This window comes from Canis aureus, chromosome 10, assembly GCF_053574225.1.
Source record: "Canis aureus isolate CA01 chromosome 10, VMU_Caureus_v.1.0, whole genome shotgun sequence".
Lineage (NCBI taxonomy): Eukaryota > Metazoa > Chordata > Mammalia > Carnivora > Canidae > Canis > Canis aureus.
Window position 1 is genome coordinate 18056655 of NC_135620.1, and position 26204 is coordinate 18082858.

Below are 26204 nucleotides of genomic sequence, written 5' to 3' on the forward strand. Positions count from 1 at the left end.
CTGAAGATAATATCAGCTATTCTACAACATATTTATTAGGGAAAAGCATAGCATTGTTTCTAGAGGCAAAATGTTTTACCATACTAAGGCTTTCATGATAAATCTATTTTACTAGTGATAGCCAATAATGCTGTGTAGCAAAATGTGCTGTGCTCAGAACTAGGTCTTTGAACTCAGTATGTCACAAAATGTTAGGTAAAGATTTTTAGAAATAATTAGTTGTATTCGATTAGATAACTCTGAATGGTATGTAGGGTTTAAAAATAATTGGAATAATAAAAATGGTTTAAAATTTTTATTTCATATTGTTCTTAACCTTTTTAAATTTCAAGTTTTGTATATGTTGGCATTTCCATTTTCTTATATACGTGCATATTAGGATAGTAATAGATGTTTAATTTATAACTAAATAGCCCATTTATTTGTGACATCTGGGTTTTTTCTCTTAGTGATGCAGAGCGTGGTAAAAAAGTATGATAAAAAATGACTGCCACGTTTGAACTGTTTTCTAGATAAAAAGCACATTTCATGACAGTCCCTGTTTAGTGCAGACTTCTTTACAACTCTTTGACAAGTTACTTCATCAGTAACAGTCTTTTCATTTCCTATAGCATACCCTAAATGTATTACTTGTATTTCACAAGCCACACAGTTCATTTCTGTGATTGCTCAATAATTGTAAGTCCTGGGAACTCCAGCATTCCTATGGTATTAGAAGTTTGTGTATAATAGATGTGTATCTTTATCAACCAACAGCAGAAAAACCATTTTGATTTGCAGCCTTAAAAATGCAGTGTTTTACCCAAAGTTTAAGCTTGCCAGAAAATGAGATCTTGTGAAAATAATGGAGTGTTACAGTAGAAAATTGAACTTTTTTCATAGCTGTTAATAACATTATTTCCCAAATTGATATCTCTGGAAAGTGGTTATTAGATGTTAACATTCCATCAACATTTTAAGTATGGAAAGTACTGGGCTAAGGTCATGAATTTTAACTTTCGGTTTTCTCAGAATCTTGATGTTAATGTTCATTGTGAATTTCCAATAAAGAATATGTAAAGCATCTCCCAAGCTTGTTTGACCACAAAATGCTGTTTTAAGAGGGAGCTACTAATATATTCTGGAACAGTATTCTGTAGAAAAAAAACCTGTTGTGTTCTATCTGTGGCAGATGGGATACTCAGAATCATTAGAAGGTATATTCTATACTGTCTTCTGCCTGCAGATGACACTCCCTCAGATAATGCATTAAATGCTCATTTTTAAGTCAGGAAAAGTTGGCAGTTTGAGTCGGAGGACTTGGAAAAAGATGCTTTTAGATAAAGGGGTGAAAATGTGTGTAATGGATCAGCTGTGTATTGAAAAGAGGATTTTGGAGTGCGACAGACATAGGTTTGAATCCTGACATCATTGCTGAGTAGTTGTATTTCCTTGAGCAAGGCCTTATCAGTCTTAGCTTCCTCAGCCTGTAATAAAGTTCATCATCTTTATCTTGGCAGTTTTTTGTGAGGTTAGTAGTAACAATGTTAGCGTATGGTATTGCTTTATGGGAATTTCATTATTTTAATTTGGAATTGAAATTTTCTTATCTTTCTAGAATCTGGAGGTGAACTGGATATTGTAGTGACTTCAAATAAAGAAGTAAAAGTTGCTGCCATCCGAGATGCCTTCCAGGAGGTCTTTGGCTTAGCTGTGGTCATAGGGGAAGCTGGACAGTCCAATATTGCCCCACAGCCAGTGGGCTATGCGGCTGGTTTAAAAGTGAGTAATAGAACACCTTTTCCAGCATAAGGAAGTTGGCAGTTAATTTTTTCATAATTCTCATAATAATCTTTTGGGCTTTATGAAGCTCTAATGGGTTTTTACATTCTGAGGTATTGGTCATCTGGGTGTTTATTTAGATAACTGTTGTTATGAAAATACAGTGGAGTTTTAATTTAAAGAAACTCAGGGTAGGGCACGTGGGTGGCTCATGGTTTAGCGTCTGCCTTCAGCTCGGGTCATGATCCCGGGTCCTTTTGCCTAGGTTTTTGCCTCTCTCTCTCATGAATAAATAAATAAAATTGAAGGAAGGGAAGGAAGGAACGAACTCAGGGTAGGTTTTTATGATTGGGGAGGGAAGGAAACACATGCAGAGAACACAGAGAGTAGCTAGCCCTAAAAGAAATTTTAAACCATTGCTAATCCTTAAGTCATACTGAATTTAAAAGTTTTATACTGAAATTATGATATCCCTTGAATTCTCTAAGCTTTTTATTATTATCTCTCTTAATAGTACTTTACATTTAAGTATTTCTTCCTGGTTTTGGGGACTCTAACGTATTGGAAAGTTTCCAGAGTGGTAATGGGGTTCCATTAGGTGGGTTCTAGATTGACCCTACAAGTTTCCCTCTTTCTTCCCTTGTACTTGGTGAAGGAATGCAGCACTCATCCACAAAGCTTTTCCTTGCTTTGATTCTTCCCCTTCTCCCTTCTCGATCCTTTTAATTCCCTTGCTTTAAAGACCTGACTACCTGGCACCTTATAGGTATGTATAATATCTGTATATAACCAGAGTTTGCCGGTTATATTATATATAATATAATATAATATTATTAACCATCACCGGTTTCCTTTTGAGAGGAAAATGAGGCAGATTTACATTATCCAGTATATCTTGTCGATTACATTTTTTTCATATGCAACAGCTGCCTCCTCATTCACTGATACTAGATTTACACCATTTAGATTCATAACATGAGTGATAAAAATTTTTAAGAAGGCATTTATTTATTTCTTCCCTTGTTCATTTTTTTCATGAAGTATGTACTAATTGAATGTGTCGTGGGTATTAGACAGTATGCGTGGTACTAGAGAGAGAAGGGTAAGCAAAATACAGTCTTGATGTTAGTATAGTTTAATTCTTACCTTCTTTTCTCCTTAATCTTTATAAGGTAAGTTCTTAAATTGGTTTATCCATTTTCATGCATTGTTGCTTTCTCTTCTTTATTTCTGTTGTCTCTGAGATAAGTTTAGTTGTCTCCAGAAGTGTCCTAGCTTTTGGAATTTTCATTTGTTAAGAATTGACCATTTTTTCTCATTCACTCCTTAGCTCTGCTGTCCATAGTAAAAATAGGTTAGCCTATCATCCCTGGTAGTTTCATTCAAAAATAGTATACATTTTGCCTTTTTAAACACTTGCTGTCACTTCCCTTATGATCACTGTTTATGAAGTGATTCAGATAAAGTAGTAAATAAATAGCAGCTTTACTAAAAACATGTAGTTTTCTATTGTAAGAATGTATTGATGATTTTGAGTTATCTTTATAGTGTTCTAAGCCCCTCAGTTTTGTGCATAAAGTAATAGGTTTTTTTTTTTTTTTTTTTTTTTTAAGATTTAGTTTATTTTTTCATGAGAGACACACAGAGAGAAGCAGAGACATAGAGGGAGAAGCAGGCTCCTCACAGGGAGCCCCTGTGGGACTCGATCCCCGGACTGGGATCATACCCAGAGCTAAAGGCAGACGCAGACGCTCAACCACTGAGCCACCCAGGTGTCCCAACAGTTTTCTTAAATAAGTTTTGGTGCAGTATATTCACAGTTGAAAATAAATCAGCTGTCATTTTGGTGCATATTTTAAGGCTGTGTTTAAAGGAAATAAAAAGAAAAAAAATTTACTTTGATACAATTGCCTACTTAGATAACTCAAGAGAAAATTAAATAAAAACTACTAGGACTGAAGAAAGATTTTTATCAGTAAGATAGCTCTTGGCAAATCAACATTAAGTACATAGTTTCATTATATTAGTAATAACTAACTAGAACATAAGTATAAAAATAATACATTTCATAGTAGCAAGCAAAATGATCGTGTATGTGGGAATAATTTGGAGTTGCTATATAAACTGTTAATGCTGAAGGGAACATGCTTGGACTTTTTTGTTAATTGTATTGTTTGAATAGTTACAGTGGGTATATAAGTGACCATGTCTAAATATATTTGTTTTACTTATATAATCATAAATTAGCATATTCAGTACTGAATAATTGGAAGTGGTTTCTAACCTATGCTTGTCATTCAGGGCGCCCAGGAACGGATAGACAGCTTGCGTCGAACTGGAGTCATCCATGAAAAACAGACTGCTGTGTCAGTAGAAAACTTCATTGCGGAATTGCTACCTGACAAGTAAGAGGCTTTTTTTTTTTCAACATAATTACAAATTTGTTTTCTTTTAAGAGAACTCTCAAGACCTACCCTCTTAGCAATTTTCAGATATGTTAATTAATTAATATTAATACAGTATTATAAATTATAGTCATTTTGCTGTACATTTTATCTTCATGACTTATTTTATAACTGAAAGTTTGTCTTTTAACCCCCTTCACTCTTAGTACCCCCCCGCCCTGCTGACCATAAGTCTGTTCTTTGTATCTTTGAGTTTTTTTTTTTAATTCATGTAAAAATGAGATCATATTTGTTTTCTCTGACTTCCCTTAGTATAAGGCCCTGAAGGTCCATTTATATTGTTGCAAATGAAAAGATTTCCTTCTTTTTTTCATGTCTGAATAATGTGTGTCTATATTTATGTATACATACACCACATTTTTAAAATTCATCCTTCCATTGATGTCATTTGCTTCCATGTCTTGGTTATTGTAAATAATGCTGCAGGAAACATAAGTTGGGGGCGGGGTAGTGGTGCATGTATCTCTTCAAGGTAGTGTTTTCATTTCCCTCAAATAAATACCCAGAAGTGTTGGGGATCCCTGGGTGGCTCAGTGGTTTGGAGCCTGCCTTTGGCTCAGGGCGTGATCCTGGAGTCCTGGGATCGAGTCCCGCATCAGGCTTCCTGCATGGAGCCTGCTTCTCCTCTATCTGTGTCTCTGCCTCTCTCTATCTGTGTCTCTCATGAATAAATAAATAAAATCTTTAAAAAAAAAAAATACCCAGAAGTGGAATTTCTGGATCATATAGCTCATTTAATTTTTTGAGGAACCTTCATATTGTTTTCCATAGTGGCTGCACCAGTTTACATTCTCATCAAGGGCTTGCTTTTTCTCCATATTTTTTCCAACACTTTGACTTTTGATAATAGCCATCCTAACAGGTTTAAGGTGATGACTCATTGTGGTTTTGATTTGCATCTCCCTGATGATGAGTGATGTTAAGCATCTTTTCATGTACATGTATATCTTGGAGAACTATTTGGAGCCTCTGCCCATTTTTTAATCACATGGTTTTTTTTGTTTGTTTTTTCTCGAATTACTGGGTTTTTGATAAATTTTAGATGTAAACGCCTTATGAAGTATGTGATTTTGTGGATGTTTTTTCCTCTTCAGTAGGTTGCCTTTTCATTTTGTTGATGGTTTCCTTTGCTCTGAGAACCTTTTTGGTTTGATGTAGCCCTGCTTACTGATTTTTGCTTTTTTTGCCTTTGCTTTTGGTATCAAATTTCAAAAAATTATCACCAAGACTAATATTAAGCAGCTTATTCCCTCTTGTCTTCTAGGAGTTTTATGGTTTCTGGTCTTAAGTTCAAGTCTTGAATCTATTTGAGTTATTTTTTGTGTATGGTGTAAGTAGTCCAGTTTCCCCAAACACCATTTATAGTATAGACTGTCCTTGCCCATTGTATATTCTTGGCTCTTTTGTTGTAAATTAATTGGCCATGTAAGTGTGGGTTTATTCCTTAGCTCTCCATTGTTAGATTGACCTATTATTATGCCACAACCATACTATTTTGATGAGTATAGCTTTGCAGTATAGTTTGAAATACATTTTGAAATCAAGGAGTGTGAAGCTGCTACTTTTTCAAGATGGCTTTGGCCATTCAGGATTTTATGGTTCCATACAAATTTTAGGGTTCTATTTCTCTGAAAAATGCCATTGGAATTTTGATAAAGATTGCATTGAATCTGTAGATTGCTTTATGAATAGTATGGGCATTTTAATAATTTTAATTGTTCCAGTCCCTGAGCCTGGGATATCTTTCCATATATTTGAGTTTTCAATTTTTTTCATCAGTGTTTTATAGTTTTCAGAGCAGAGCTCTTTCACTTTCTTGGTTAAATCTGTTTCTCAGTGTTTTGTCCTTTGGATGCGATTTTAAGTGGTATTGTTTCCTTAAGGTTTCCTCTTCATAGTTTATTAGTGTATACGTATCTGCAGATTTTGGTATATTGATTTTTTATTCTGCAGCTTTCCTGAACTCATTTATGAGTTGTAAGGTTTTTTTTTGTTTTGTTTTTTTTGTTTGTTTTTTTAGTCTTTAGTGTTTTTGGTATATAATATGTCATATAGTATAATAGGCACAGTTTTGTCACAATTTTACTTCTTCCTTTCCAATTTGGATGTGTTTATTTGCTTTTCTTGCCTAATTGCTCTGGTAAGAGGTAGTTCAATACCATATTGAATAATAGAAGTGGAAAGAGTGGGCATCCCTGTCTTGTTCCTGATCTTAGAAGAAACACTTTCAACTTTTCATTGTTGAGTGTGATACTAGCTATGGACTTGTTTTATGTGGCCTTTATTATATTGAGGTACATTCCTTCTAAACCTGTTTGGAGAGGTTTTTTTTTTTATCATTATCAGCTGTTGAATTTTATCACCTGCTTTTTCTGCATGTATTGAGATAATCATATGATTTTTATTCTTGATTTTGTTAATGTATTGCGTTGATCGATTTGTGGATGTGGAACCATTTCTGTGTCTGAAAATTTTTACCTCTGTGTTTCTCAAAGAAATTGGCCTTTGATTCTCTCTTCTATGCTGTGCTTGTCGGGCTTTAGTATCAGGGTAATGCTGGCCTTGTAAAATGAATTTGGAGTGTCTCTTATTTTCTATTGTTTTGGAAGACTTTGAAAAGGATTGGTAGTAATTTTTCTTTAATAGTAATTTTTCTTTACATGTTCGGTAGAGTTTGCCAGTGAGGGTGTCTGGTCCTGACTTTTGCTTGTTGGGAGGTTTTTGATCACTAACTAGAATCTCTGTACTAGAAATCGATCTTTTCAGATTTTCAATTTCTTTATGATTCAGTCTTGATAGGTTGTATGTTTCTAGAAATGTATCCATATATTCTAGGTAGTCTAGTTTGGTGGCATATAAATTATTCAGCAAGAGGCTTATTTTGTCTTACTAGCAAAATACGATTATTCCTGGGGGCTGGCACTGTATATACCTAGTAAAAAAAATGTATCCTATTTTAGAGAAAATTATGTTTTGGATTAATTTGGCTATATTGTTTAACTAGCTTTGTGATCTCTATAGCCTAACACGTTTCTACTCAAGTTTCTCCTTTTTAATTATAAAATGGAGATAGTAATGCCTGGATCAATAAGATTGGGTGAACAATCACTGAATATAATAGTACTAAATTTGAGAGATTACAATGCTGTATTGGCTTATATGTAATTGACCACCAGTAACCAACACCGTTATTCACACAGTTATTCAGAATAATGGAAGGCATGGGCACAGGGCCTAGTGGCAAGTCACCACGTTTGAGATATGTTGAGCAATAAAGCATGTCTACTTAATTTGGAAAATATTCAGAGAACATGATTCATTATGGTCTGTAAGGTCTTTATACTTTAAATAGATGGCTTTTTTATGGGAGAAGTTATTTTTAACATGCTGAAACTATTTATACTGAAAGAGCTTCCCAACTGTTGAAATCTGTCTCTTTTGTAATCACATTGTAGTTTTGTTATATTTTTTGTTTATTTAGTATCAAGTAGCACTGTGCCTAATACTTTATGGCTATAGTCTGTCAAAAACGTTCTCCAACTTTGAGGTTGTACTGTTGGCCAGTTGGGAGAAAATAGGTACACAGATGAACAGTTTTATTTATTTAATTATTTATTTATTTATTTATTTATTTATTTATTTATTTATTTTTAATTTTTTATTTATTTATGATAGGCACACAGTGAGAGAGAGAGAGAGAGAGAGTCAGAGACACAGGCAGAGGGAGAAGCAGGCTCCATGCACCGGGAGCCCGACGTGGGATTCGATCCTGGGTCTCCAGGATCGCGCCCTGGGCCAAAGGCAGGCGCTAAACCGCTGTGCCACCCAGGGATCCCCAGATGAACAGTTTTAAATGACTGTATAAGATAGTGTATAATTTTTTGCTGATGGGAAATGTTACTTACAATTCAAGGGGAAATAGCTCAGTGTGGAGATAGTGTCAGATGAGATTTGTGAGTGATTAGGACTTGGACTGGATTGTGATTGTGAAGAGTGGGTAAAATTTGGATAAGTGGAAAGAATAGGACATTCTGAGTAGAGGAAGTTTGAAGATGATTAAGAGGATTCGGGGGTCAGAGGTTAGTTACTAGCTTTGCCAGTCATTCGTTGGATTAGGAAATCAAGAAATGGTTTGGAGACAGATGTGTGAAGAACTTTGAATGGTAGGGTAAAAAGGTTGAACTTTCTATGTAAGCACCCAGGAGCCACCCAGTGATCATTACTTCATTTTTCCTCTGTCTTAACCTTTTACATTTCATTTGCTGGTTACCTTAGAGATTACAGTCTTTTTTTTTTTTTTTTTTTTTAATAATTAAAATTGTGTGCTCTTCGGCCACTCTCTGGCCCGATCTCCCTTGGCGTCCGACTCTGCAATCAGTCCTGCACCATGGGGAAGCAGGACAGTTAGGTGGCCTATATGAACCCAATAGCAATGGCCAGATCAAGGGGTCCAATATAGTCTTCTGGGCCAACAATCCAAGATTCTCTAAACCGACCAAGTCCTACCTGGGAAGAAGTGAAAGGACAACTAGAAAAGAAGGTTCCAAGGCATTGGCTGAATTTTAAGAAAAAATGAATGAGAACTGGGAAAAAGAACTAGAAAAATACAGGGAGAAATTATTAAGTGGAATTGAGAGCTCATCCAAAAAAAGAGAAAGAAAAAAGAAAAGAAATCTGGTAGAATTTCTTCTTCATCAAGCTCTGATTCTTCCAGCAGTTCTTCAGATTCTGATGATGATAAAAAACAAGGGAAAAGGAAAAAGAAAAAGAACCGTTCACATAAGTCTTCCGAAAGCTCCATGTCAGAAACTGAATCGGACAGTAAGGATAGTTTAAAAAAGAAAAAGAAGTCAAAGGGTGCAAATGAGAAAGAAAAGAGAAGGACATTAAAGGACTCAGCCAAAAAAAAAAAAAAAAGATGTATCCTGAAGATAAACTATTATCATCTGAGTCCTTATCAGAATCAGCTTATATTGAGGAGGTATGAGCAAAAAAGAAGAAAAGCAATGAAGAATGAGAAAAAGAAAAAAAAAAAAAAAGCATAAGAAACACAGAAGAAGAAAAAGAAGGCTGCTAGTTCAAGTCCTGACTCACCGTAACATTAAGAAAAATCAGGATTCCCTTGTAAAGAAAGTACAGTGTCTAAGGAAATTTCAGCTGTGAAAATTATGACATACTTACTAAAATGCATGAATTTTCTTGTTTTTAGAATTATTCCTGGACTATTCAGTAGCCACTTGGAAGCCGCTGTGTGAAAGGGCCTTGTTGCCTGCTGCTTGAACATCTATTTTTTTCTCTTCCAGTGCTTAACAACTCAGGGAGATAATACATTGCAGTTGTGCTAGTGGTTAAGATATTTGGAGATAAAGTTAATATATATTTTTTAAGATTTTATTTATTTAGTCATGACAGACACAGGGAGAGAGAGGCAGAGACACAGGCAGAGGGAGAAGCAGGCTCCATGCAGGGAGCCCGAGGTGGGACTCAATCCCAGGTCCCCAGGATCACATCCTGGGCCGAAGGTGGCGCTAAACCACTGGGCCACCGGGGCTGCCCTAAAGTTAATATTTTGACTAGAAGTATCTATTGATAAATCAACAGAAATTGAATCTGGATACATCATTAAGATATAATTAGCAATGACCAGATAATTCTAGTTAACATTTTTGAAATAGGGATCACATTGATACTTCAAAATCCTTATTCTGTAGATTAATGTATTTTAAGTTTTTCCTCTTATATACATTTATTTACCTGGGGAAGGAGTTTTTAGGGTTGGAGGGTGGTTTGCTGTCTCTTTAGCTAGCAGAATAGTGTGCCTTCTACCCCCACACATCCTATTTTTGTGGACGTGGTAGCCATGCTTCATGGGGAGATCCGAGCTGGGTATAGCAGTCTTGCCCCTAGACATCCTTGGACTCTGTTGTTTGCTGCTTTGAGTGAACCAGAGAAACAGCCCTTTGCAGCATGACAGAGCTCCAGAAGCTCTGGGATTTACCTCCACTTCAGTAATACTGAATGTTTTTAGTATTAGAATGTGTTATAACATTTGAATTAATTTTGACTACAACTTTGGCTTTGGAGAAGAATCATTTAAAATAGACACTGGTGCTTTCTGAACTTGATAGCTAAAGATTTAAAATGCATGTTTTATACTGTTAGGTTTTAACCAGTCAGGAAAACTTTATGTAACCAGTGATAGTTATTTTATTTTTGTAAGAATTTTGTTTAGGCTGCAATGTTTATCTTTTATTAATTTCTTATTCTTGCTATCTTAAATTCCTTACTGTGTTTAATGGCATACTTGCCAGGATACTTAGTATGTAAACAAAGCAAGCTTTTGATTTTTTTTAACAGCTTCATATTGAAGCTGAGACTTAACTGTAAACAAGTTGAGTGGCAAAAAAAAAAAAAAAAAAAAAAAAAATTTAAAATTGTGACTTGATAATTCTGAACCACTTTTTTGGTTTGCTAATGTTTTGAGGATTTTTGCATCTTTGTTCATCAGGAATATTGGCTTGTAACTTTCTTTTTTGTGTTTTTGTCTAATTTTGCTATCCAGGAAATGCTGGCTTTGCAGAATGAATTTGGAAGTTTTCCTTCCTGGGTTTTTTGGTTTTTTTTTTTTTTTTTTTTTTTTTTTGATAGTGTGAGAAGGATGAGTATAAATAACTCCTAATTCTCTTGTGAGATTGTCTGGTCCTGGATTTTATTGTTAAGGGCTTTTTGATTATTTAGTTTTGTTACTAGTAATTAGTCTTGACATTTTCTATTTTTTCCTGATACAGTCTTGAAAGAGTGGATGTTTTTTGGACGTATACATTTCTTCTAGGTTGTCCAGTTTGGTAGCATACAATTTTTCATCGTATTTTTAAGTATTTCTTAAAATTTTTTGTATTTCTGTCATATCAGTTGCTTCTCTTTCGTTTCTGATCTTATTTGACTCTTTTTTTTCCCTTGATTCATCTGGCTAAAGGTTTATCAGTTTTGTTTATGGTTTCCAAGAAGTAGCTCTTGGTTTTTGTTTTGTTTTGTTTGTTTTTTGGTTTCTATTTCCACTTTATTATTTCTTTCCTTCTATGAACTTTGAGTTTTGTTCTTTTCCTAGGTTTCTTAGTTTGTAAGGTTGAACTTTTTAGTTTATATTTTTCTTGTTTTTTTGAGGTAGGCCTATATAACTGTAAATTTCCCCCTTAGAACTGTTTTTGCTGAGTCCCAAAGATTTTCACCTGTTGAATTTCCGTGTTCAGTGGTTTCTAAGGATTTTTTTGAGTTCATTCCTTGATTTCTATATTGACCCTTTGGTTGTTTAGTAAGTAGCATATTGTTTGACCTTCATATTTGTATTTCTCCCAGGTCTTTTTTCCTTGTAATTGAATTCCAATTTGATAGCCTTGTGGTGTAGGAAAAAGGTGCTTGACTTGTTTTCAGCCTAACATAGGATTTATCCTGGAGAACATTCTATGTGCTGTTGAAAATAAATATGTCTTCTATTAGTTTTAGAAGGAATGTTGTATATAGATCTGTTAAATCTATCTGGTTGAAAGCCACCATTTCCTTACTCGTTTTCTGTGTGGATATCTATTCATTGATACAAGTTGTGGGGGTAAAGTCCCTTAATGTTTTATTCTCACTTTCTCCTTTGGGATCTGCTAATACTTGTTTTATATATTTAGATGTTTCCATGGTAGGTACATAGATAATTGCCATTGTCCTACTCTCTTGTTGGATTTATCCTTTTATTATTATTATGTGATGCCTTTCTTTGTCTTTTATTACAGTCTTTGTTTCAGAGTCTGTTTGGTCTGATTCACGTCATGCATCCCAATATTTGTTTTAAGGGTTTTTTTTGCTTCTATTTGCATGAAATATCTTCTTCCTTCCCTTCCCTTATAAGAGTCTGTGTGTCTGTAGGTATGAAGTGTGTCTCTTTTAGGCTGCATATAGATCTTGTTTTTTATCCAGTCACCTTATGTCCTTTTGATTGGAGCATTTTGACATTTACATTTGGAGTAATAGGTATGGACTTTACTACCATTTTGTTGTTTTGTAGTTTCTTTATTTCTGCCATGTTCCTTTCTCTTTGTTTGTGATTGATGATTTTTTGTGGTGTGTGTAGCTTTAGTTTTTTGTATTTGTAATAGGTTTTTGGTTTGTGGTTACCATGAGTCATAAATAGCATTTTAAGTATATAGCTGTCTATAAAGATGATCTCATAAGTTCAGACAGATTCAGAAAGCACTTTACTCATCCCTCTACCTTGTTTATGATACTGTATTTTACATTTTTTAAATTTTATGAATCTCTTAATGTAGATATAATTGCTTTTACTTCTTTTGCCTTTTATTGTTCACAGTAGCTGTATAAATGATTGATCTACCTTTACTGTGTGTTTGCTTTTACCTGTGAAATTTTTTCCTTTTCTTTCTAGTCCTGGCCGTGCCTTTTCTTCTTAGAAAAAAAAGTCTAGGGGATCCCTGGGTGGCGCAGCGGTTTGGCGCCTGCCCTTGGCCCAGGGCGCGATCCTGGAGATCCGGGATCGAATCCCACATCAGGCTCCCGGTGCATGGAGCCTGCTTCTCTCTCTGCCTCTCTCTCTCGCTCTCTCTCTGTGACTATCATAAATGAATAAAAAAAAAAAAAAAAAGACTGGGGTGGCAGGTATTGGGGATAATATTAAAAAAAAAAAAAAAGTCTAACATTTCTTATGAGGTTGGTTTTAGTGGTGATCAATGACTTCTCTCTTCTACAGTGGTGAATGTTAACCTTGCCAGTTAGAGTATTCCTGATTGTAGGTGTTTTCTTTCTACACTTTGACTATTTTAGTATATGTGCTGCCGAAGTGAGCACTCTCAACTTTGACTAGATCATGCTATTCCCTCCTGTTCTGCCAAGTTTGTGTTGAGAAATCTGCTAGTTGCCTTTTGGGGTTTCCTTTGTACTATGTATAAATAGATGCTTATCTCTTCATGGCTTTAAGATTCTCTTAATTTTTGACATTTATGTTTCTTGTTGTGGACCTCCTTGGGTTCATCTTATTTTGAGCTCTGATTCTGTGATGTGGTCTCTGTTTCCTTCCCCAGATTAGGGAGTCTTCAGCTCCTTTCTCTTTTCTGAGACCCCTCTAATGGGAATAGTAGTATGGTTAATGTTTTTCCAGAGACCATTTAACCTTCTTCCTTTTTTCTTCTTGCTCTTCAGCTTGGTTGCTTTAGGATAGCCGGTCTTCCAGATCACTTATCTGTTCTGCTACATCTTCTGCTGCTGATTCCCTCTAATGTATTCATCATTTTAGTTACTGTATCCAGCTCTGATTGGCTGTTTTATATTTTCTGAATTTATGCACTCTTTCCTCCAGTTTGGTGAGCATATTTGTGACCATCACTTTGAACCTCTTTCATCCCTCAGACTGTGAATCTGTTTCATTTAAGCATATTCCTGTCTCCTCATTTTGAATTTGTGATTTAGGTGAAACACTTATCTCTTCCAGTCTTGAAAGGGCGGCCTTTCGTAGGGATATGCCCTGTGTAATCGATGTGTGTTTGGAGTCTTGGGGTGTCCCACTGTGCCCTGTACCGGGTTGCCTTGGTGGGATGGCTTGAGCTGGTGTACATGCACTGGATCACGGAGGCAGGCGGCCGGCTGGCTAGAATGCCCTGACTCTGCTCCTATATGCATTCTCACACCAGAGGGAGAACATAAATGATGGTGCTCCCGAGCACCTCCAGCTCCAGAGAAAATTCTAACCATTTCTCTACCTGTGGGAGATGTTAATGAATGGGTTTCCTTTGCTTTGAGTCTAGTTGCTGAGCTCAAGCTGGGTGACACTCAGGTCCAGCTGAAGGTCTTCACCTCACTCTGAAGGCTTTCCCCCATCCCTGATGTTACTCCATTTTGTCCTCCTGGCATCTGCCACACCTTTGGATACGGGATTTGGATACTTCATCCAGCTTTTCATGGAGAGCATTGGTCTGCCTTAAACTGTCTGTCATACCTGGATGTGGTATTTTTCCTACTTGACAAGTACAGTAGCATATTAGGAACATTAGGGATAGTAAAACCAGTTGACTCTTGAAAAGCAGGGTTTGAACTACACATCCACTTATGTGGATTTTTTATGATACAGTATAGCACTGTAAATGTATTTTCTCTCTTCATAGGGTTTTCTTCAATTTTTTCCCTCTAGCTCACTTTATTATAAGAATATGGTATATTACAATTGTAACATACAAAATATGTACTAATAGATTGTTATTGGTAAGAATTCTGGCAAACAGTTGGCTATTAGAAGGTTTTGGAGAGTCAGAAGTTAAGATTTTTTACTGTGTCACAGGGAGTCAGGGAGTCACAGCAAGTATAACCTCCACATTGTTCAAGGTTAAACTCTAGCGTTAGAAAATCTGTTGCGGGTTCAGTGTGGGTGAAGGAGAAGAGGAAAGGTCTTGATAGGAAGGTACAGAGGATCAGTGAGGGCTTTGGCTATTTCTGTCTGCTGTGGTCTTGTGTGAAATAAGTGCACACAAGATAATGTCAAAAACGTGCTTACAGCTAAGAGGAGACTGATCCCCAAAAGAAGAGATCCCAAATGTGGTTAGCCCTAACAAAGAATAGAGCCAGGACAGACCTGACTGTCTCTGAATTCTGCATCAGTCCATGTAGCATGAGAATAGCTGACATGACATGTACCTTACATGGACAAAAGCCTGTGTAAGCATGCACTATCCCTATATTGGGATTAACCCACCAGCTTGAAAAATCTTACGTTGCATGTTAAATGTGTTAAAATGTCCTTTTTTCTGAGAATTGACTGGTGATGTTAGTTGGTCTGTCTTTTGTAAAACACAGAGTGGCAGTTCCCACATTGTGTTTTGAGATTTTTGCTGGTAAATGAAATCCAAGTAACTATCTTGGAACCACAGTTCTGCTTAAGCTCTCTTTTAGTCTGCCACGCGGGGATTGGTCAAGTCCATGTTCTTTCAGCAGCTGCCTGGAGAGGGGATGGAAGGAACGGAGACAGTGCCTCCGTTACTGTCTGTGAACGTGGGGCGGGGTGTGCCCATTGAGTTGAGGGAAAGTAAGGAGAGGAGGAGGACCCAGCGTTTCCCCAGCCAGCAGCACTAGTGAAAGAAATGGAAGAGGCTTTCATGGGCATGACCATGGTTCCAGCTCTAGATGCTGGTGGGATATCCCTGTTGACATGGTCACGAGCACGACTAGATTTCAGATAACAGAGAAGACCTTAGGGTTCTTCTAATGTGGATTCCCCGTGACATCACAGAAGGGACTTTTACCTTCTTGGAGTCAGCTTTTCAGGAAGTCCATGCCTGCCAGCTTAGTCACCACGATTGTTTTCTACTCTCTGCGTTATACACAAGTTACTGATTAAGGCTATTAATTTTATTTGGCATGCCAGTGTTGTTTACTTGAAACCAAGTTTTAGGATATGAATACTACAGATAGTGCCTGCTATCATTTTAATACTCAGCAAATGTATTATTTTAGATTTTACTGTTTCTTTGAATATGTAAATACAAGTTACCTAATTCATTTCATATTTTATCACATTTCATTAGATCTACATATTTTTAAAAATAGACTGAACTTTTTTTGCTCTGTATATCCTCTTGTTACCCCAACTCAAGATTTCATGGCATCTGGTGGTTGCATAATTCTGGTTATCTAAAATGCTGGTGGTGTTACAGATGACTAAAGGCAATTATAAAATGTACTTTTATAATTTATGAGTAACTTTAAATGGAAGAAAGTTTTCTTGATTTTGTGAAGTGTTTTCCAAGACTGATCATCAAGAATAAGGAAAAGATTTGTTATTTCCTCTGAATGAGCTTATTTAATTTGCTAGTAACTTTGCAAGTGGGCTACATGGTAACCATAGAGATGGTAAAATAACACTTCCTGTATTTTAGCAAGTGACATTTTAAAAAAGTTACTCATGATTAAGTATTTGCATATTCAGATGAGTATCTGTTGCTTTCTGAATACTCCTATTCCCATTCTTTTCCCTGAATCTTAGCAAGAAAAACTTTATGTGGATTATTCTGGTTTTTCTTCTTTGTTGTCTCTGCTCTTGGAATTAAGCCAACAGGTAATTTTATATATAATTTTTATGGATTTTCTCTAAGGTTTTATCTGAATGATACTAGTTGGTTTTTGGAGTTTATTTTGTCTAATCATTATAACTTTTATTTAGCACGTAAACAATTCAGTCTTCATGCATTCTCTTACAGGTGGTTTGACATTGGCTGTTTGATAGTGGAAGATCCTGTCCATGGCATTCACCTAGAAACGTTTACACAGGCCACACCAGTGCCTTTGGAATTTGTTCAGCAGGTTAGTTTTCTCTTCTTCGTGAAACTTGAAATACTGTTTTCAGCATTGTGGGAACTCCTTCCTTTCTCACTTCTGGCCATTTTGGCGGCTTCTGTTGGTTGGGGCCATCCTGCATCTAAGGCAGGAAGATGGTGGCTGCAAAGATGACGAAAAAGTCACTGGAGTCGATCAACTCTAGGCTCCAACTCGTTATGAAAAGTGGAAAGTATGTGCTGGGGTACAAGCAGACCCTGAAAATGATGAGACACGGCAAAGCAAAACTGGTCATCCTGGCCAACAACTGCCCTGCTCTGAGGAAATCTGAATAGAATACTATACCATGTTGACCAAAACTGGTGTCCATCACTACAGTGGCAATAATAATGAATTGGGCACAGCATGTGGGAAATACTACAGAGTATGCACTCTGGCTATCATTGATCCAGCTTATTCTGATATCATTAGAAGCCTGTCAGAACAGACTGGTGAAAAGTAAATCACACAAAAATTTTAATAAAACTGGCCACAGCTTGTTTTAAAGAAAAAAATACTGTTCTCAGAATACAAGTTTGTGTTAGATGTTTTACTAGAGATAGGATATATATTCTTGATTTCGCCACTTTCTTTTCCCTTTTAGCTTTTTTCTCTTTACTCTTCAGCTTCTGATTTCTTCCTTATTGAGTACCTCCCTTCTCTTCAGATGTAACATTTTACCTGTTCTGCTGGTTGTATGTTTACTTTTCATTTACTTCTCCTTTGTCTACTATTTTGGTTCCCCTATTTCTGTATCTTTTGTCCTTGTCTGTTCATCTTTTGTAACAAGTGGAAACCTTAAATGAAAGGTATATGTCTTTATGTTTCTTGAAAATGTAACTCTTAGTTTACCTGTCCACATAGAAAATCAGAAGCATGAGGTATATAAGGATTGATTCCTTTCCTTTCATGCTTTCTTGATAAGAATGGAATGTAAATATAGGTTTACAGGGGAGCCTTAGTACTCCCATACAAAAGGGCATTTTGTTGAATTTTTCCTGTCCTCCATTTCATAAAATTTTCATCACATTTGTTCTAAGGTACATTGTTAAATGTCATTTCAAAGCTATCTCTTCAAGTTATTTGGGTCTTTAGGCATTTGAGAATCTGATAAAAGCTACTGGATCCGCTCCCATGAAAAGACATATGTTCCTCGTGTATAAAGTCAGCTTTTATGTTTAGAAAGCAACCAGTGGCTCTCTTTGGGGTTTATAGTTTACATGAGAATTATTGGGAATTAATGCTTGGAATTTTTTAATCTTATTGAACCTTTTACTTAATTTTTCTAATTTCCTTTCAAAAGTACAGAAAAATTTATAGATGGTAACATTAAATTCATTTCAATATGAAATGTTGATAAAGTGGAAAACTTCATCAATATTTTCAGAATGGAATATTCTTCCATCTGCTTTGTTGAGGTAATTAGGTTGAATCATATGAAACTGACAATATTTGCTTTCTCTGAAGTCAGAAAGTCAATTTAATGTGGTTCAGCCTAATACTTGAATCAACTATGGCAATTTTTATTTTCCTAGACCATCAGCCGCTTCATCTAATTTGTTGATGTAATAGTATTATTCACTGACAGTTTTCCATTTTACTTTATGGGACTAGCCTAACCCCCTCCCCCCCGAATTACAGTAGACTATCACTTCAAAGCTAAATGTCAAAACCAGTGGTACAATTAATAAAATCTTGAATTGTACTGGAAAAATGTTACAAAGAGTTCTAGAACCAATTCCAATATAGGGAGTCTGTTCCCCTACCCCTGTATGCCACCAGTTTTCTAACACTAGCTGGGTATCCTGCATTTCAACTCAGTTCTGACACTATATACCTTCAGATAGTCTTGCATCTGTAGGATCTGATGTTGTCTCCCCCACTACCCACTTCAGACATTCGCAAGTTCAGACTGTCAGCTGTTTGGCTATGAACCAGAGATTCTCATGACCCTCTCTCTCTCCTTGGGTTCAATTAATTTGCTAAAGCAGGTCATAGAACTTGGGAAACATGCTTACTAGATTACAGATTTACTATAAAAGGCTGTAACTCAGGAATAGCAGGTGGAAGAGACATTTGGGGAAGGGGGGCAGAATTTCCATGCCCTCTGAACCCTATTATTCACAAATCTGTCATGTTCACTAACTCAGAAGCTCTCCCAAACCCATCCCTTTGGTTTTTATGGAGACTTGGTCACATAGGCATTTTTGAATCACTGGTATTTGTTGATTGGGTCAACCTCCAGACCCTCTCCCCACCTGTACCCCTCAAGTCATTGGGGAGCAACAGAAAGTTCCAGCCTTCTCATCACATGGTGGGATTCCCTGGCATCCATCCTCATCCTTAGTCATGACTGTCATCCTCCCCTACCCTCCTGACCCAGATCCATAGGGAAGTAGAGGGATCTGTCCAGTATCCATACTCCTTTCCATCCTACTCATGTTCCTGAAGTCATGTAAGCTAGCACCTACTGTATGCTTTCATCTGCCCCATTTTAGACAACTTGGGTTTCAGTTGCTCATTGTGATTCTCCATCAAAGTAGACTTGAGTTGTCAGGTGTGTTCCTTGCTCTGGGAAATGATGCTCAGCCATCCACATTGGTGTAGTATCTTCTATTCTGTTCCTGTATTATGGACCTGGGTGGCCACCTAAAGCAGGGGTGTCTGCTGTCTGTTCCACTCACCTTCCAAAGCCGGAAGAAGTTTTGTTGGGATTGTGTCCTACTTCATTGTACCCCTCAGATTCTCAGACTGATTTCCACAAGGCTGTGCTCCATATGGACATGATTTTAATAGGTCATGTTTCCATTACGCCTTCCTGCCTGACCCTGTGGCCAGACCATTGGCCACTACCCCTGAGTCAGTATTTTCTACCACTGCTGCAAAAATAGGGTGCATTTCAGCACACAGAGCTCATTTGTTTTTACCTTCTTCCATCAGGATTGTGGCCTTCCAGACACACTTGTCCACTCACCTTGGAACTACCATCTGCAAACCAAGCAGCTAGCTCTTTGTTGAGAGTTGTTCACAAGACACTGTCTACATGGCAGTTGGTTCTCAAAGCTTTTCCCGTGGCTTCAAAGTGAGTCCTAGGGGAAAAGAGTTGCCGCGTTTATGATTGTCTCTCTAGGCATCATGATCTTTTACATAAACTATTTCTATATTAATGCAACTTTTCTGGGCATTGTCATCCTTTTTTTTTCTAATTTTTGTTTTATTGGAGTTCAATTTGCCAACATATAGCATAACACTCAGTGCTCAAGTGCCCTCCCAGTGCTTCTCCATTGAGAATGATATTTGCTGTGGGCTTTTCACAGATGGCTTTTAAGATGCTAAGGAATGTTGCCTCTATCCCTACACTCTGATGAGTTTTGATCAGGAATGGATGCTGTATTTTGTCAGATGCTTTCTCTGAATCTATTGAGAGGATCATATGGGTCTTGTTATTTCTCTTGTTGATATGATCTATCATGTTGATTGCTTTACGAGTATTGAACCAGCCTTGCATCCCGGGGATAAATCCCACTTGGTCATAGTGAATAATCTTCTTAATGTACTGTTGGATCCTATTGGCTAGTATCTTGTTGAGAATTTTTGCATCTGTGTTCATCAGGGATATTGGTCTGTAATTCTCCTTTTTGGTGGGGTTTTTGTCTGGTTTCGGAATCAAGGTGATTCTGGCCTCATAAAACGAGCTTGGAAGTATTCCATCCCTTTCTATCCTTTGGAACAGCTTTAGTAGGATAGGTATTGTTTCTTCTTTAAACGTTTGATAGAATTCCCCTGGAAAGCTATCTGGCCCTGGACTTTTGTGTCTTGAGAGGTTTTTGATGACTACTTCAATTTCCTCGCTGGTTATTGTCCTTTCAGATTTTCCATTTCTTCCTGTTCCAGTTTTGGTAATTTGTGGTTTTCCAGAAATGCATCCATTTCTTCTAGATTGCCTAATTTGTTGACATAGCTGCTCATATAATACGTTTTAAAAATTGTTTGTATTTCCTTGGTATTGGTTGTGATCTCTCCTCTTTCATTCATGATTTTTGAGTCTTTTTTCTTTTTAATAAGGCTGGCTAATGGTTTATCTATCTTATTCTTTCAAAGAACCAACTCCTGGTTTTGTTGATCTGTTCCACAGTTCTTCTGGCCTCTATCTCATTGAGTTCTGCTTGAATCTTTATTAACTTTCTTCTGCTGGGTGTAGGTTTTATTTGCTGTTCTTTCTCCAGTTCCTTTAGGTGCAAGGTTAGCTTGTGTATTTTAGTTTTTTCCAGTTTTTTGAGGGATACTTGTATTGTGATGTATTTCCCTCTCAGGACTGCTTTTGCTGAATCCCAAAGATTTTGAACCCTTGTATCTTCATTCTTGTTAGTTTCCATGAATCTTTTTAATTCCTCTCTACTTTCCTGGTTGACCCTTTCATCTTTTAGCAGGATGGTCTTTAACCTCCACGTGTTTGAATTTCTTCCAAATTTCTTCTTGTGATTGAGTTCTAGTTTCAAAGCATTATGGTCTGAAAATATGCAGGGGACAATCCCAATCTTTTGGTATCAGTTAAGACCTGACTTGTGACCCAGTATGTGGTCTATTCTGGAGAAAGTACCCTGTGGCTTTGAGAAGAATGTGTGTTCAATTGCGTTGGATATAAAGTTCTGTAAATATCTGAAATCCATCTGGTCCAGTATATCATATAAAGCTCTGTTTCTTTGGAGATGTTGTGCTTAGAATACCTGTCATTTGTAGAAAGCGCTGTGTTAAAGTCTCCTGGTATTAGTGTATGCCTTAACTTTGGTTTTTAATTGATTGATATACTTGGCAGCTCCCACATTAGGGGAGTCAGTATTCATGATTGTTAGGTCCTCTTGTTGGATAGATCTTTTAAGTATGATATAGTGTCCATCTTCCTCTCTTACTACAGTCTTTGGGATAAGCTTTAATTTATCTGATATGAAGATTGCTACCCTTGCTTTCTTTTGAGGACCATTTGAATGGCAAATGGTTCTCTACCCCTTCATATTTTCAGGCTGTAGGCATCTCAAATGAGTCTCTTGTAGACAGCAAATAGATGGGTCTTGCTTTTTTATCCAGTCCAAAACCCTGCATCTTTTGATGGGATCATTAAACCCATTCATGTTCAGAGTTACTATTGAAAGATATGAATTTAGTGTCATCATAATACCTATTCATCAGTCCCTGTTTTTGTGGATTATTTCTTAGGGCTTCCTCTTTCTTTTACAGGGTCCCCCTTCATATTTCTTGCAGAGCTGGTTTGGTGGTCACATATTCTTTCGGTTTCTGCCTATCTTAGAAGCTCTTTATCTCTCCTCCTATTCTGAATGAGAGCCTTGCTGGATAGAGTATTCTTGGCTGCATGTTCTTCTCCTTTAGGCCAGCCCTTTCTGGCCTGCCAGGTCTCTGTGGAGAGGTCTGCTGTTAATCTGATAGTCTCCCCATATAAGTTAGGAATCTCTTGTCTCTTGCTACTTTAAGGGTTTTCTCTTTATCTTTGGAATTTGCAATTTTCACTATTAAATGTCGAGGTGTTGAACGGTTTTTATGGATTTCTAGGGTGGGGAATCTATCTCCTGGATCTGAATGCCTATTTCCCTCCACAAGTTAGGGAAGTTCTCAGCTATGACTTGTTCAAATACACTTTCTGGACCTCTGTCCCTTTCGGCACCCTCTGGAACCTTCCTTCTCAGACTGTCATTTATTTCCCTTAACCTTTCTTCATGGTCTTTTGTTTTTTCTTCCTTGCCATCAACTTGTCTTCTGTGTCACTCACTCTTCCACCTCATTAACTCTGGGCATTAGGATCTCCAGTTTGGATTGCATCTCATTTAATTGATTTTTAATTTCTGCCTGATTAGATCAAAATTCTGCAGTCATGAAGTCTCTTGATTCCTTTATGCTTTTTTCCAGAGCCACCAGTAGCTTTAGAATTGTGCTTCTGAATTGGCTTTCTGACATTGACTTGTAATCCAAATTCTGTACCTCTGTGGCAGGGAGTACTGTTTCTGATTTTTTCTTTTGTGGTGAGTTGTTCTTTCTAGTCATTTTGCTCAGTGCAGAGTAACTAAAAACGAGTTGTACTGGAAAAAGGAAGGAAAAAAAGGGAACAAAAAGAAAAACCAAGGAGGGGTATCCTCTGGTTCTATATACTGTAAAACCCACGGCTTCCCCTGGAGCTTCCCAGCACTGCATGGTCAAGAAATTGCTTTTCCCCTCCTTCCAGCTTGTCTTCTAGGGGAGGAGCCTGCTGTGCTGATTCTCAGGTGTGTGCACCTGGGGGAGCTGCCCCATCCCCTGCCAGGTGCTGGGCTCGGTGGGAGCTGTTTACCCCATGAGGCCCCTGTTCCCTGGTGGCCCCACTCCAGCCCTGGAGTCCGATCTTGCAGTAACTACCTCAGCTCCCAGTCCACACTGGCCTGGATGCTCCCTGAGCGGGGGGTGCAGACCTGCACAGCTTGGGGGCGCCCTGTGGCAGGAACATCCTCACTGTACTGTGCCCTTCCAGCCTCTGCCTGTCTCGAGGGGAGTGCAGGATTGTGTGCTGTGTCCACCTGGTGCCCTGGGATCCAGGGCTTGTGCTGCTGGAATTGCACTCCCGAGGCTGTGCAGCTCCTTCTGCCCGGAGCCACTGCCTGAGCTGCTCCCAAGGCCCTGCCAGGCGTGCGCTCCGGCCCTTTACCGTGCTCTCCCCAGGCACACTTCCTCTGTTAGTGACCCCGGGAACCTGGAGGCTCCACTGCCCTTCCTGGGATCCTGCCCGAGTTCCCTGCAAGCACCTTTCCCTCCGGGAAAAAAGTTCCTGCTTCTCTGGGACTGGGCTTTCCTGTCCTGGAGGCTTTCGCTGCTGCCACCCTTAGCCCAACTCCTCGGGGGGGCCCTTCCCCCACTTGATTATTTGTTTTATTTTTTTTTTTCCCCGTCTTCCTACCTTGTTAGAAGCGCAGACTCTTCTCTCTGTAGCGTTCCAGCTGTTCTCTCTTTAAATCTCAGGCCGAATTCGTAGGTTTTTAGGATGACTTGAAAGTTATCTAGGTAAGTTGGTGGGGACAGGGAACTTGGGGACCCTACTCTTCTGCCATCTTGCCCCGCCCTTATTAGTGTGTTTCTCCAACACCTTCCTAGACATTTTGGTTATTTCACATTTCAAAATAATTTTATATTCTTCAGTGAGAGGGGTAGTTTTACCTAATAATGTCTACTAGGAAGTGTAAACACATGCTAAATGGAAATAGTCTACTCTGAAGTCCCAGTAGATGTTGCTGGGCAGCACTCAGATTTTTGCCATAAACCTCAGTCTGAGCTTCATGCGAGGCTATGCCATGGAAAATTTGTCCCTGCTAGCATACCATCTTCTGTTCCACACTGTGTGTGGGCTCAGATGGTCTTACTGGTTCTCATATAGCATGTCCAGTTAATAATACTTGAAGGGCATACTCACATCCCTTCTGTTTCACAGTACTAAGTTGTGGAAACTTCCTCCAGTGGACTATCGTGTCCCTCTCCAAAATGCAATCAGGTAAAAGAAGACCACTGCATGTAGGCCTATTCAAACCTAACAGTTTCCTTACAGATTTTTATTGTAATGCCATCAACTTGTGTCCCTAACTTGATCAAGCATCAAGGCCAGCCTCAGCATATTATTTTACTTTAGCTATGGTAGATGACACCAACCAAATGTTTAATGGGCATTTTTCTTAATAGTTTGCATTTCTTTATGTGTCCAGTAAACCAACTTTCCAGGAGATGGATCCATTGGTAATTTTACCTTTACTGACTGAGTACAGCCTAGATGCTGCTCCCTTCCAGTAGTGACCATGTGGGCCACTCAGCAACCAAAGTTTCTTCATTTCATCCCTGCTTTTCGTAAGCTACATGTTTACACAAGCCAGGGCTGTTCTAGCCAAGTGTGAGACATTTCATCTCAATTCTGACATTGTCTACCTGTAGATAGTATCACATCCCATAGAATAAGGACTCCGTCCTACAACTCTGCCCCCCTCCCCCGCCACAGATGCCAGTGACAAATTCAGTTTATCACTGTGCCTCTGACTCACCTGCTACAGATCGGTTCTGAAAACCCCCTCCTCAGGAAGCCTCTCTACTCAAGTACTATGATAAAAAGATACAACTCAGGCACAGCCAGCTGGAAGAGATGTAGAGGGCAAGGTCCTAGGGAAAGGGTGCAGAGTTTCCATGTGTTCTCCTAGCCCACCACATCCCTACATCTCCACATGTTCACAACCCAGCAGCTCTGGCCTTCTGGGTGTGTATGGAGGCCTCATTGTATAGTCATGACTGATTCACCCATTGGCCAATGGTCATTTAGGCAACTTGCAGCCTTTCTCCCTGCTCCTGAGCTTGGGAGGTGGCAGGGGGTAGGGTGGGCAGAGATACCACCAACCTTTGAGCAACATGGGTTTGACCTGCACCGGTCCACTTAGAAGTGGAATCTTTGCAGTACAGTACTTGACAGTTTTTTTGATTTTCTTAACACTTTTTTCTGTAGCTTATTAACTTACTTTAAGAATATATGTAGCATACAAAATCAGTATTAAGTGACTTATCACTAAGGCTTCTGGTCAGTAATGGGCTGTTAGTGATTAAGTTTTGGGAGAGCCAGAAGTTACATGTGGATATTCAGCTACATCAGGAGGTCATTGTCCCTAAACTCTGCATCGTTCTGGGGTCAAGTGTATGTTTTTGTTTTTTTTTTAAATTTTATTTATTTATAGAGACACACAGACCCAGGCAGAGGGAGAAGCAGGCTCCATGCAGGGAGCCTGACGTGGGACTCGATCCCGGGTCTCCAGGATCACGCCCCGGGCTGCAGGCGGCACTAAACCGCTGAGCCACCGAGGTTGCCCCAAATGTGTGTATTTTTTATTGTAAATCCTAACATCACAAACATAATAGTCTGGCCAAGATTCGTTTATCCCAAAAACAGCCCTGGGTCGTACACGCTGATGGGTCAAGCAATAGCTAATCAATTTAATATGTTCGTGTTTGAACTGTGTAAAGAAGAAAAAAGGATTTCAGTAGAATTGAAATGTATTTGCTATAGAAAAAATAGCTACTGTACTATTAACTTTTAGCTAACTGGGATATGCTAACTGGAAAATCAACACGAAAGTCAGACTTACTGATGAAACGTTAGAACCTCAGACGTCTAATAGACTAGATGATACACAAGTAAAAATGTAAATTGCAATTTCAGATGATGGGAAGGCTCAGAAGGGCACACTCATGAGGGAGGGACCATGGAAAAGGATGGGAAGAGTTGGGGTGGAGGTGCGCTCTCTCAGCACTCCTTTTACTATTAACCTGAAGCAGCACAGACAGGACTGGAATCTAAACTCTTGGATGCTGAGCTGTTAGACGGCATCATTAAGTTAAGACTGAAAAGACATCTGAACCACCAAATGAGCTTACCACAGAGGAGGTGTTGGCAGTATTGTTCTGATTCTTCTGTTGCCCAGGTAGCTGTGTTTCTTGGTTTGTCGTCATCTGTATTAAAAGTAGCATAGAGAGAGACTTTGGAATGTCACTTAGAGCTAGGCCCATTCATTTTTTAAAGTGCATTATAAGTCATACCCAATTTCATTTTTCCAC

At 38.2% G+C, this 26204-nt stretch overlaps 1 protein-coding gene and 1 pseudogene across 3 annotated transcripts in view; both read left to right on the forward strand.

The window, feature by feature from the left end:
• The window catches only part of PRRC1 (proline rich coiled-coil 1), a 41049-nt gene that overhangs the window by 13075 nt on the left and 1770 nt on the right, over positions 1-26204 (forward strand). For all 3 annotated transcript variants that reach the window (XM_077911501.1, XM_077911503.1, XM_077911502.1), the window contains exons 6-8: positions 1598-1761; positions 4063-4166; positions 16472-16574. In XM_077911501.1, coding sequence (XP_077767627.1) covers positions 1598-1761; positions 4063-4166; positions 16472-16574 — 371 coding nt within the window. The remainder of the gene's footprint in view (positions 1-1597; positions 1762-4062; positions 4167-16471; positions 16575-26204) is intronic.
• LOC144322033 (large ribosomal subunit protein eL30 pseudogene) lies at positions 16585-26200 on the forward strand (annotated as a pseudogene).